This window comes from Dipodomys merriami, unplaced genomic scaffold, assembly GCF_024711535.1.
Source record: "Dipodomys merriami isolate MVZ:Mamm:240054 unplaced genomic scaffold, mDipMer1.0.p SCAF_4, whole genome shotgun sequence".
NCBI classification, from domain to species: domain Eukaryota; kingdom Metazoa; phylum Chordata; class Mammalia; order Rodentia; family Heteromyidae; genus Dipodomys; species Dipodomys merriami.
In genome coordinates, this window is record NW_027205603.1 from 54,599,652 (window position 1) to 54,613,696 (window position 14,045).

General features: G+C 33.5%; 1 protein-coding gene across 3 annotated transcripts in view; it reads left to right on the top strand.

Moving 5' to 3' along the window:
• Cnbd1 (cyclic nucleotide binding domain containing 1) overlaps positions 1 to 14,045 on the top strand; it is a 294,076-nt gene that overhangs the window by 26,685 nt on the left and 253,346 nt on the right. For all 3 annotated transcript variants that reach the window (XM_069991806.1, XM_069991807.1, XM_069991808.1), the window contains exons 3-4: positions 7,512 to 7,584; positions 13,394 to 13,495. In XM_069991806.1, the coding sequence (XP_069847907.1) occupies positions 7,512 to 7,584; positions 13,394 to 13,495 (175 nt within the window). The remainder of the gene's footprint in view (positions 1 to 7,511; positions 7,585 to 13,393; positions 13,496 to 14,045) is intronic.

Sequence of the window (14,045 nt, forward strand, 5' to 3'; positions counted from 1 at the left end):
GGAAGTTTTCAGCTATTATTTTACCGAATAGGTTTTGATGCCTTTACTATTCTTCCTTCTTGTTGATCCCAATTATGCATAGATTTGATTTCTTAGTGGACTCTGCCAATTTGTGGACTTCCCTTTGGTAGGTTCTGAGTGTTTTTTTTTTCATACTTTCGAGTTTTTGTTCTAGCTCCTCTGTTTTATCCTTGACTTCTGATGTGCTATTTTCCATTTGCTTATTCTGTTTCCTATGGATTACACTGTGGTTTGCATTGTGGAAATTGAACCTTTTATAGTTCTGAAATCAGTTCTTATAGTGTCCATTTCATCTTTTAATGTGGTGTATAGCATGTTTATTTTTCTCTCTGTATCTTTCTGGGAGTCTTGCTTTTTTTTGTCATTTCTTCTTTGTGCACTTATAGTCAGTTTTGCATCTCCCATTTTATTTTATTTTATTTTATTGTGAAAATACTGTACAGAGGGGTTACAATTACATGGGCAAGATAATGAGTACATTTCTTATCAAACATTGTTGCCTCCTCCTTTGTTTCCCCTTCCCATCCCATTTTATGTTATTGACCAATTCTGTTATCATTTCTTTAATGATTCTTTTGTCTTCCATTTCTTCTTCATTCTCTGGAGATCTTCCCTGGATTGGTGTTGGCACTTGGGTTTGGTTTGTTGTCTTGATTTCTTGTGAATACTGTAATCTTTTGTTGTGATTTTGGCATTTGGGTTCAGAGATTGTCAGGGCTGTGGCCCCAGTATGGCCTGTTTGCCCCTGAGAAGTGAGAGCCCTTGATTGGTTTGGACTTCAGAGAAAAAAAAAATCTTGTACTTAACAGAAGAATATAGACCCCTCAGGAGATTGGATCCAAGAAGAAACACTTCCAGACTCAATACAGTAAAAAAATTAGATATGAATAGCAAGGAACTGATTTTAAATGCTGCAAAATTAAAGAAGGAGCTATATTGCAATGGAAAGAAAATCAGAATCACTGCAGACCTCTCCACACAAACCTTCAATGCAAGGAGATCCTGGAATGGTATAATCCGAGCACTGAAGATCAAAACTGCTAACCCAGATTGATCTACTCAGTGAGGTTATCACTTAAGTTAGATGGGAAACCAAAATTTCCATGACAAAGAAAAATGAAAGGAATTGATTATCACTAAACCAGCATTGCAAAGAATTCTAAAGGGAGGAATATAATCTGAAGAAAACAATCAAAATCAAAGCCCATTAGACAAAAATCATTAGAAGATCAATTTAGTAAACACAGGAAGTAGAAGAAAACCCCCAATACAGGAAATCAGGAAAATGACAGGAAACATGACATATCTTTCTAAACATTAATAGATTCAATTCTCCAATCAAAAGAAGAAGAATAACAGGTTAGATAAAAAAAAACAAGATCCACCTAATGTTTGCATTCTCTTTTGGGTTATTTTATTATTATTATTTTTTTCTGTGGCTCGTGGGGCTTGAACTCTGGGCCTGCACTCTTCAGCTCAAGGCGAGTGCTCTACCACTTGAGCCACAGCACCACTTCGAGTTTTCTAGTGGTTTATTGGGGATAAGAGTCTCACAGATGTTCCTGCCCAGGCTTTTGGCTTATTTTTGAATTGATTATAGCTTCCACTAATTATGATCATGTCTTTGAATATACTACCTGTACATCATAATTATTGAATAAGTAAAATATATTTATCTCAAAAAGAAATGTACTCATTACATGACTTAGGCAATTGTAACCCTTCTGTACATCACCTTTACAATAGAAAAAGGAAATATTGAAAGACCAAGGAACATATATGCAGCAGCTAGAAGTGCTGTTGAGAGTTGGTAAAAACAGGTGAGGAACAAAGGCAATAGGAGGTTCCAACGAGAATCCAATAGATGTTACTTCAGGTATGATTATAAAGAAAGATATCTCTATGAAGAGCTTAACCTTTATCCTGTAGAGAATTAAAAAGATTTCAAGTGAGAAAATATTGTCATCACATGGAAATTTAGAAAATGCTGCGATTGCTATATGGAGGGTGGGTTGCTGAGGAAGAAGTTGGAATTTGGGAGATGAGTTGGGCCATTATTATAGTAGTCCAGATGCCTAAGGAGGTCCTGATATGAACACCCTAATGCTGCATACATGTAAACAGTACTCCTTTCCAGGATGCATGTCACCTGGTTCTGGATGGTGGCCCTGATTGCCATTAGGATTGGGGAAGGGGATATATCTGTAAGATACTAAAGATATGCTTCAAAGTAATTGATAGACTTTATTCCTGGTTTCCAAATTGATAGAATTTCCTTACCCTAGTGGGTAACTCAGAAGATTAGGATTATAAGTAAAAGAAATAAGGGAGGAATATTTGAGTTTAATTTACTGGGTGGGTGCTATCTACATGAGTGTTGGTAGAATGCATTTTAGAGTTTAGAAGTCTGTTTAGAGAGAGAATCTGAAGAGTGTATGTGGTACTTGGAAATATGGGCGAAGAGAAGATGGAGGTACTGATAATGGAATATCAGACAAAATCAATGCCCAAGAAAAGACGACTGAACTCAGTACAGCAGACCAAGAAAGAAGAAGCAAGAAAAGATAGAAAGATGTGACAGAAAGCCTTCTAAAAACATACTTCACCACTAGCAAATACCACCCAGCAAGACAAAGACAGAGAAAAGACCACTAGATTTCTGTACATAAGTCAATGCATTAGAATCAATAAGATCTTTGATGATATTAATGAAATTACTTTCAGTAAATAATAAAGGTGAAGATGAATTATAATGAGTAGGGAATTGAATTTGGTTGAGGAGCTAGAGAGGATCAATGATGAACATAGATGACCTTTTCAAAATGTTGGATATATAGAGGAAAGTTATTTTGCCAGTTTATTTTAAAACATTCCCCTCTCCTCAACACAGTAAATACACTTCTAGTTTAACACACTAATCTATTCACACAAGGAAAAGAAATAATAAAGGTAAGCAATTCTGTTGGTTTGCCAACTTTTATATATAGAGTTAGATTTGGCTTTATTTCTTGGCCTCAAAATGGCTTATTTAGTTGTCCTTTCCCAGTGCCATTTCAGCTGCATATCCAATATTATTTGAATGTTTAAATTTGGAATTTTAGAAGACAATCAAATCTAGGTTAAGTGAATCAAATAATCACATGACTAATCATTACCAAAGTTATTTTTCATAATCTTTTCTTACACAAGCTTCATCTTATTACCAAACATATTTCATCCCTTTAGAACTGGATCACTTATCCAAATAAATAGGAATAATTCATCATGCTTATAACCTTTTGATCTTCTATCTAGTTTCTTGTCAGTACTTCAGTCATGTGCTAGAATTTGCCTTCTGCTGACTGGTATATTAAGGCTGCTGTTACTACTACAAAAAGTTTTGTTGTGAATCTATCTATTGCTATGGGTGCTGAACTGCTTACTTGTGCTCTGATAATTCTATCAATCACGATTCAATTTAGAGTTGAAATAATTGTAGAGCACACACTGAACCATATTGAAGAAGTTTCAGCTTTGTGCTTTCCAACCAAGTGTATTCACACGTCCGTGGGGTCAAGGTGACATTTCCTCTAGGGTCTAGCTTTTCCTCCCTCTCATTGGTCTTCTAGGCATTCAGAGAGGCCAATCCTCCTAGTAAACAGTGGGATTTACTTACTTTATTGCTTCCTCTTTGCTTTTTTGTAAGAGATACTTATTTACTTCTTAAGGGAAAACTTATTAATTATATTTAACACTTACAAAAGTAGCTTTATTTTACTATGGATATTTGAGATTTACAACATGTTATTATGATCTATATGTGTTTATATTTAATATGTAGTAAAATAGTGAAGCAGATTGGCAGATAAATCACTTAATAATTGCTTTCTTGTTTCGGTAATAAAATACTTCATATAATTATGAAATAAAAGTTCCCAATATAAATAGTTTATTAACTTTAGATCTAACCACAATAAACACCCAAAATAAAGCTTTATAACTACACAAATAGAGAAACATAATTATTCTGACCTAACACTAGCACATATAAAAGGTCATCAAAGTTCTACTCATATAAAACATTGGAATTTTGTTTTCTATTTTAAGCCTTGAGCCTTATATCAGTAAAGATTAAAAAGCTGGTTTGGTTTTTTAATTGCACAGTAGTTTTCTTGTATAGGATTAATTTGCAACCACTTTTTCACATTAGCTTCTAATCCTCTTTCACACTTCGGTCAAAATCCTTGATTTTAACCCCAATATCCGGGTTAGTCCCTCTGCTTCTGTCAAGCCTGGCTAAGACATATTCATGAGGGAAAATCTATAGTAGAAAACAAATGTAAACTTTGTACTCTTTGAAACTCTTTAAGCTTTATCCCTGTATTAAATTTGATCACTAGAAAAGCTGCACATCTGGTCTTTACATAGTTACAAATTTCATGTTGAAATCTTTTGGCTCTTTTCTTTTTAATGAATTTGTTTTCAAAGGCAAGATCTATTACATTGCTCAAAGCTGTTAGTAGAGAGACCCATGTAAAAAAATACCTTTCAGAACTAAGGATCAGTAAAGAAATAGTGTGATGAATAAGTGTTCTTCTACTCCTGGGTGGGTGCTGTATAGCCTTTTCTATTTTTTAGTTTGCTTGACTGTTGTCCAAGCCTAACATAAAGACTTGGCTTCAATTACTATAACTTTCCTTAAGCATAGTGATTTTAGACAAAAAAGGGAAGTTTTGTTTTTTATTTGTTCTCTACTTTGAGACAATTCCTAGTCTCATAGTCTTTGTTTTTTTATTCCTGTTTTTATAGACTGCTTTAAGTGAAGGATAAAATATATTGATTGTTTAAAAACTCTGTGTGTGTGGGGCTGGGAAGGTGGCTCAGTGGTAGAGCGCTTGCCTTGCATGCCTGAGGCCCTGGGTTCAATTCCTCAGCACTGCATAAGCAAAAATAAAAAAGCTGGAAGTGGTGCTGTGGCTCAAGTGGTAGAGCGCTAGCCTTGAGCTGAAGAGCTGAGGGACAGCACCCAGGCCCAGAGTTCAAGTCCCACGGCCGGATCAAAAAAACAACAACAACAAACTGTGTGTGTGTGTGTTGTACATGAACAATCACGTGCACACACACCTCTGTATTTATTGGCACTGGGTTTTGAACTCAGGGACTGGTCACAGCTTTTTTGCTTATGGCTGGCACTCTACTACTTGAACAATAGATCCATTTGTGTGTGTTTTGTTTAAAGTGGTTCATTAGAGATAAGAGTGTCACAGGCTTTCTTGTTCAGTTTGGCTCTGAATGGCAATTCTTAGAGTTCAGCCTCTTAAGTAACTAGGATTAGTGGTATGAGCCAATCAGTGCTAGACTTAAAAACTCCCTTTTGGTCCCTTTGTTCCACACTTCTATGCTACTATCTTTCTTGTTCGTATGACTCTCTGGAGTTATTATTAACCCTATTTTTAAACCAGATTAAGAAAATGGACTAGATAGATAACACCACAGAAGTCTCTTTCTAGTCTATGTGCTTAACAGTTTACTATAATTAAGATTTTGTGTATCACATCTCAGAAGTATTAGTTTTGAAAATACTTTGATATAGCTAAATTGTTCCATACGCTTCTTAAAATGAAGTTATGCAGTATTTTATTTCTTAAGGCATACCTGAGTAATATGGATGGGAAAATGCCTAAATCATAACATGAATATTGCATGTGGAAAGTAGTACGTTCATATTCTTTATTTCAATTTCATATTAGAAAAACAGGATGTGTTATTGCTGATTATTTTTAGGGCACAAAAGATTTAGATAAAGCTAAGCTTTATGATTCAGGAACCTGAAATTAGCTCTAGGTTTGTACATGTCATGTTTTGAATCTTCTTAACAAGAATGGTCATCCAGTGCCTTTGAAAAGGTTTAGAAATGCATGAAGGTTTGGATTTTCTCAATATCTTTTCACAATGAAAGGGATAATACCCATAAGCTAGAATTTATTACAGCACTCCATTTCTCAATGTGTCTAAAAGCCTTTCCTCACCTGGAGCAAACAGAGGGCCAGTGATACAACTGCTCCTCCTCGAAAAGATGTTAGTCAGACTGAAGTGCTTTTATTTTTTTCCATCTCACTCACCTCATGATGACACTGCACTCATTTACTTATTAGCCTTCATGATTACGTTTCTTTATCTTAAGGAATCTTTTATGATTTTCCTACATGGGAACTTCAGTAGCATCACAAAACTGAGGGAGGCCTTGTAAGGTACTCTGAAGAGAGGCTGCTCAAAGGTCAGAGACTGTGTAATACTGATTAGATCTGTCTAGATAGGGTTGAATGGAATGGGGAGGAAGAGGAAGATGAGGAAGAGTATCAAATATTAGAAAACTCTTCTTTGAATTATCATGCCTGGAATAGTTCTGGAACCAGTTCATATTCTAGAGTTCTTGACAAGAAATTCTGAAAGACTTATTATTACCACTTTATTCTAAAGAATATCCTTGTGGAGCCTGCCATGTTTTGGGCTCACTTGTGGTATCTAGACCTAAAATAGTAATGTTGACATTCATCAATATATAAGGGGACTGTTGAGAGGGATGGGTGGGAGGGGCGGGGGGGGGGAGGAGAGGATACTGAGAAAACAAAAAATAGCAAAGTATATCACAAGAAAGCATAATGAAATTCTTCACTATTTAAAAAATAGTGGAATATAGTATAAGATGTGAACTTGATCAAACTGTGTACAGCTAAGCAATTATCACAATGAAACCTCCACATATTATAAATTTATAAATTTATGTGAATTAAAAAACCCTTAAAATAGAAAAAAAGATATTCACATAAAAACACACAAGCTGGTTTAAATTTTTAAAGTATGTTTTAGTACAGAAGAGTTTAACAAACAGTTAATGAACACAATACATCTTGATTAATGACACAAATAGTTTTGAAGATCTTACTCTAGAGTAAGGTATCAAAGGTCTTAGTAATGTTATTAGGCCTACAAGAAAGTAAGCAATTCTCTTCAACATTTTGAAACAAAGTTTCAATATGTAACTAGTTAGAAATAGAAACTAGTTAGAAATAGTTTTTGGGTTCTAATTTCACCTTTTCAATACTACTTGCATCCAGTCTAAAAGAGCTTTATCTCTTCCTTATTCCCTGTAATACCTGAAATAATGAGAAATTTTGTTACATGGTATTATGTAACCATAAAGTACTTCAAAAATAAAAAACAGTTACTTCTAGTGAAATGAAAATCTATGACATATATAAATTTCAGCATTTATTGGGATTAAAAATAGTCAGAATTGACTTGACATCAGTGACAAAAATAATTTCTTCCTTCATTTAAATCACCCAATTCAATTTTTGTGTGTGTAGCAAACAAAGACTCTGAATGCCTCACTACCATGATCATTGGATTCTTTTAGTATGATGAATGTTTGCAATTAAACTCTATTTACACACATCGTTAATAAGATTACAGAAAATTACTCACATTTTTAATTGATTTTTTTGCAGGCTTGAAAATAGCTAAAAACATTAATTATGGTCAGTTGAATGCATTATGCCACATTAGAGGACTGCACAGGAGGTAAGTTATTCATGCATTTCTTTTTCTGTCAGGGAAATGAATATGAATATGCTTGTTTTATGGATAAAGTATAGCAATAAACCAGCACCAACTCTCATACGTATCTGATTTACCACACAGATAAAAACATTAGAAAACTTGGAGGTTATTTCTCTAGATTGAAGGGGCAGAATATCGATGTCATATTTTAAGGAAACAATTTGGTATGGAACACACATAACTCATTCCTTTCTGGGTCCTTTTTAGTACATAAAAAAGCAGCCATAGGAGAGACCTTCTTAAATGATTGAAAATGCAAATACTGAGAGAAATAAGTACCCGAACAGTGCATTGGGAATACCTATACTTGAAATATACTGGAACTAGAATGCTAGGAAATACCACTGTTCATAGCTCAGGATTTCTAAGATGTATGATACTTGAAAAACAAGTGTTGGTAATTCTACTGTGTTGTCAACTCTTTTCCTCAAAATAGACTTTTGAGCATATTCCATTGCTGCACATCTACTTTCCCCCTTTCCCCTCTTCCAGCTATGGGGCTGTAAATAAAATGCCTTAAGTTTATGGATGTCTTCTTTTTGATTTAAAATATTTCTAATTCATACTCCCTTGACCATATCAAATAACTTTTCATTTATTTTCCTCTCTTTTTACCTCAGAGGTAGAAAAGGGGGCATGATTATTTGATATTCCCTGGATATTTACTAAAAAGGGATTTTTCACCCTGTACCTTGCTCTCTCCTTCTTACTCCTGATATCCTATAGCATAGGGTGAAGAACTACTGTATCAGGCTCAGTCCTCATGTGCAAAGGACCATGAGTTCCCTTTGCCTCAGTTACTCTTGAGAAACAGAGATAATGACAGTAACCATTTCAGTGGAGTATCAAGTGGAGTATCAATATATGCAAATTTCATGATAAGAAATCACAAAAAATGATGCTAGGTGTGTTTCTAATTGTTATTATTCCAAAAATCTCATCCTAGTTTTGAACTTTTAAAAGATTTACCATCAAAATACTGTGTGTATCATTTATGTTAGTCCCTTCTTGAATGCATAAGAGGCTGGTTAAGGTTTTAGAAACTGAATACTTCTTTTCCTTTTCTTTCTGGCCCAGACATATTTCTTTTTTTTTTTTCCAACATGTTTCTAGATATTTTTTTTTTGGTTTACCTTTGGGAGATCATAATGAGAGAGATCAAATAGTATAGCTCTGGGTCTGCCAAAGCACCCACTCTAAATTTAACAGCTGCCTTCTTCCTGGATTAGATAATCTCTTCCAGGTGATGTTTTTTCATCAACTTCTGTCATCTGGTCCAGGCTTAGTCTAGTTGTTCTGCCTGATTCCTTTTATGAAGTATCCAATTTCTGTACCTCCTCTTTCAGACCTAATCTTCCTGAGTTTCTTAGATGCATTCTTTTGAGGCATTGATATATACCTAGGGTATCCAGGCTTTGTGTCATTTATTTATAATATTACACATATAAACTTAGACATAAAAGGGAATCTTTATACTTAGTGAGAAAATAAATGATAACAAATCAGTAGAAACTTGGCAATTCAGTTCCTTTTTCCACCCTTAAGATATCTTCAGATAATTTTGCAGAATTTCACTCATAAAGATTATTTACATCCTTTGAAATAATAAAGTATTCAAGTTACTTTAAAAGGTTGAAACAGTTTTAAGAAAAAATATATTCCTGCATGTTTATTATTTGTTGAGGTATTGTATGTTCAAAATGACCAGTGACACATACGTTTCCTCCATAATAAAAACCAAAGGGAAAGCTGCAAATTAAATGATTCAAGATTTGAAAGTTTGTAAATGAAACTTCTATAAAAGATCATATGTTGCATTATTATTGTTATAATAATAATTATTATAATTAACACTCTGGGATGATTTTTCTCTGGATTTTCTGGGTTACTAACATTTTGAGACTATCAATCAAAGTAATAGCTTAGCCTTGGCACATCAAAGCAAGGATCCTTCCAATTTCTTGGCATTTCCTGAATTGAATATCATTTTAATGTTTAGTATAAATGAATATTGCTCATGTTTACAAAATTATTCATATGTTGTTTATTGGTGCTGATAATAAGTTAGTAAGGCAGACAGATTTATAGCAATCTTTGACATTGTCTAGAGAGCTAGTTATGTAGAAATACTGTTTCAAATGAATTAAAATGACAAAAAGCTTAAATATGCAGAGAAAGAAAATGTGATTACTAAAAGTGTGAGATGTAGAAGGAACAAGTAGATATAGATAAGGATAAGAAGTAGCAAATATATTTACATACATTGATTACTAAATGTATATTCTTAAATTCGTTAATAGATTTTTTCATGTGCTTAACATACAATATATATGCAATAGGCCAGAAACTTTGCATTCATCCTCAAGGTAGCAAGTCATTTTTTTTTATAGACAAGCAATACATGATATTTGAGGTTGGAGATTTAGTTCAGTGGATGAACACTTGCCTGGGAACTGCAATGCCCTGAGTTCAGTCCTCAGCGCTGCATAATAAAAAATAAATAAACAAATTCATGAGATGTTTAAATATGTGTATAAGTTCAAACTATGATTTTTATACACAAACCCAATATTTATTCTCTAAGCAAGGAGACTTTTAGTTATTTTAGGGAATAATATAACAAATGGGTATCTCTAAAGAATGTTTACATTTGGTCTTTAAGACATGTATTAGTAGTTACCTTGCATCTTTAAATTTTCTTCAAGAATTTTATGAAAGCTAACCATTAACCTTTATGGTTAACTGAGTGCTGTCGTGGGTGCATCCTGAAAAAAGTATAATTTTGAAGCCATAAAGTCATTCAATAATAAGTTTTGTCCATAAGGAGGGTGATCAAATTAATTAGCAAAGACTGTTTTCATACAATTTGAAGCATGAAGACTATCTACAATGACATTTTGTAATGACATCTGAAAAGAATACTGTTTGAATTATCTCCATTCAGTAGAGGGTTTAATGTGAACTACATTGGCATTGTTACAGGCCGTTTTAGTTAAATCATACTATAACATAAAGATGAAATCCATTACGGAGATGCCTGCGTATATAGAGTCATCTTAATTCACAGGAAATTGCACATATTTTCTTTATTGTGAAGAATAACTATCATATCATTTTCAATTTTCATCAAGTAAATATGTAGATTGTCACAATATTTGTGAGGCAAATTCAGGCAGAAAAATGTCTATAAGAAATTAGATAGATTACACTTCTATGGCATGATTAATTTAAAATAAAAATGTGGATGCCTCAAGGCAAACACTTAAATTTAATTAGCCAATACTTTATTAAAGGTTTGTTATGTTCTTAGAGCTGTGAGTAGAATAGAATGTGAAATCTAAAAGAAATACTGTGTGAAGTTATTTCTAGCTACTATAGACAAATCCTAAATCTTAATAACTAAATAATTTGTTTCTTTTTCACTCCACACCATAAAGAATTATTTTTGATTAGCACATTGTTTCTGGGTTATGAGTTTAGACTTCTTCCAAATGTTTGCTCCTTATCTTTATAGTGTGACTTCCAGGGCCGTCTTGCTTCTGTGTTTAAAGCTAGAAGTAGACACTGAAAATATTTACCAGAATTTTTTTTGGGGGGCAGCATTCATCCCTTTGCCCTTCTTCTCATGTTCACCACTTAGCACAGATATGCCAAGTGCCCTTCCTAGATCAGAGAAAGAAGTACCAATTAATGGATTTGGCAGATTCTCTATTTATGTGACATATATCCTTACTTCCTGCCTCCCCTCATAAATTTTGGCCGCTAAGAGATGAAAGAATCCTTGTCTTGAAGTCTAGACAAGTTGAATTTTCATATTAATTATTTTTTTTACTTTTTCCATTTGTAATTTTGTTGATGTTTATCTCTATCTCAAAATTTCCTCAAAAATTTCCTGAATTGTGTCTTTTTCTTCCTAGATATAAAGTTAGACTTCATTCCTCAGCTTCTCTTCTATTAGGTATCTCCAAGCACAATCACTTTGAGATTAGGGCTTCAGCATCTATTTTAGAGATGGATACAGTTGAGACATCAGCTACAATAAACATTTTAATCAGTACCCTGATTCCTCCAATTTCCTAGTTTTATGAATTAGGCTAATGATTGAAGTTTCAGTTTCTTTATGTTCAGAATTGGTATTAAAATGTAACAATGCCATTGGGCGGTATAAATATGTAATGGAACAAATCAGTGTTTGGAATATAACCAACTGCTAAGAGCATGGCTTTGGTTGTAGAGTGTCTGCCTCGCAAGCACACAACCCTGAATTCAACTCCATTACCACAAAAACCAACTAACCATTCAACTAACAATCAAAAGATAGAAGACAAATAAAAAGTTATTTAATAAAATCAGGTACACATGAAAAAAATGGTCATCGAATTTCCTCCAAAGAGAAGGAAAAAGACCTTTGGAAGTCTTTGTTGAAATGAATGGTTGGAATAAAAAGCAAGAAAAACAAACAAACAAATGAAAAGCCTGTATGAGTATGGGGAATTGAACCCAGAGCCTAGCACATGCTAGTCAAGTATTATGCCACTGAGCTACAGCCTCAGTTCCAAAATTAGATACCTGACTAATATATCTCTATAGTAACAGAATAAAATCATCTATCATTGTATTCAATCATATCTAAATTATACTGTTTGGACTAATTAAGGTAAGTTACATAAGATTCTTTATGTAGCTTTATTGTGTATAAAGTATCAGTGTGGTGTTTCAGGCAATTTAGAAAAGAGAAAAAGAAGCTGTTATAAATACTTTTGATTGTGTTATTATTTTTACTGACAGTGAAATAAGAAAAGATCCCCTCTTGATGATTTTTCTATTCACTGTAATGAGGCAAATGTTGACAAAAATGTTTGTGAGAGTTCAGTTTGAAGCATGATCATTTTTGTTAATTATCGAAATAAGCTGTTAAGATGAATGTTTAGCATTTGAAAAACTGACCAACATTTTACCAACATTTCATGTCAACCAAAAATTGAATGAGTAAGCTTTTCCAGAAAGAAAGTCATTACCTAATATTTAAGGATAATTTTTCATACTTCTCCGGGTCTGGTTTATTGGCATTGTTTTTTAAATTTAATTTTATTTTATTTGTGAACATACTGTACAGAGGAGTTACAATTACATGGGCAGGATAATGCGTACATTTCTTACCAAGCATTGCAGCCTCCTCCTTTGTTTACCCTTCACATCCCTTCCCAGCCTCCCCCCTCCCCCCCAATCCCAATCCCAATCCTTCTCCTTCCCCCCCTTCCCCCCCCCAGTGGATTAATAACTGGATAGATAGAAGACTTGCTCAGAGCATGATTCTTAAAATAGAGAATTTCATTGAGGCATTACTATTGGAGCTTATGATGTAACAGGAGAAAAAAAGTAGAAGTTTTTTATTTACCAAACACATCTTAACTTATTTCAATAATTTTCTGAAATTTGGAAATGCTGATGTTTTCACATAATGCTTTTTGATTCATGGCTTACAAAAATAGGGCATGAGAATTTCCACAAATCATTACAGAGATTCAGACAAATATATTTTTAGTAATGTATATAAGCTATTTGTGAATCATTTTGAAGGGACTATTATTTTGTTTTATTATGTAACAGCTTTAATCAATTACAGAAATAAAAGCCTTAAGTCCTAGCTCAATAATTTCAATAATAGAATTTGTACATATCAAGCTAAAGTATTTCCTTTGAAAGTGATCATTCCGTAATATTTGTAATTTATTTTTTCTTCCTCTCTCTGTTGTTTTTTAAAAAACAGGAATTCTTCCAATGCTCATAATGTATTTATGAAGCAATATCCTAAAATATTCCTGCACCAAAAGCCCAGATTGTCTAAAATGTTCATAATGGAAAAACAAAGGTAATATGTCTTTTTTTGAAAGTTATGTGTGTGTGCTTGCACACCTATATGTTGTGTGGGTATTTATGTATATGTGTCTATGTGTAAGGGAAAGAGTTTTATAAATAGTGAAAGTGAATGCATACGCATAAGTGGAATTGAATAAGACAGTTTGATTTGTTACCAGTACTTTGTATTGGGGCACAGACATGGAAACAGGTAAGGAAAGTAGAGGTAGCTTGATTTTCTTGTTAAGTGAAAATATCTGCTCATGGCTCCTAAAGAACTGATTTACTTAAACTTTTCATCAAACAATTGTTTCCTTTAACAAAGAATGATAGTGTTTTTGAGAGGAGTGATAATACCTTATAGCATTTCATGAGAATCTTTTCCCTTGACAATGATTAGTTTGTTTGTGAGTGGAGGTCATGTGGAGATAGGCCATGCACCAGTGAATGAATGAGAGTTCAAAGCAACTTAGAACATTTGAGAAATCCATTTGAATGGAGAAGAGTAAGGCTACTTTGGTATGAAGCAAAAAGTGTAACTGTGCTCCTGTAGTGATTGAGGA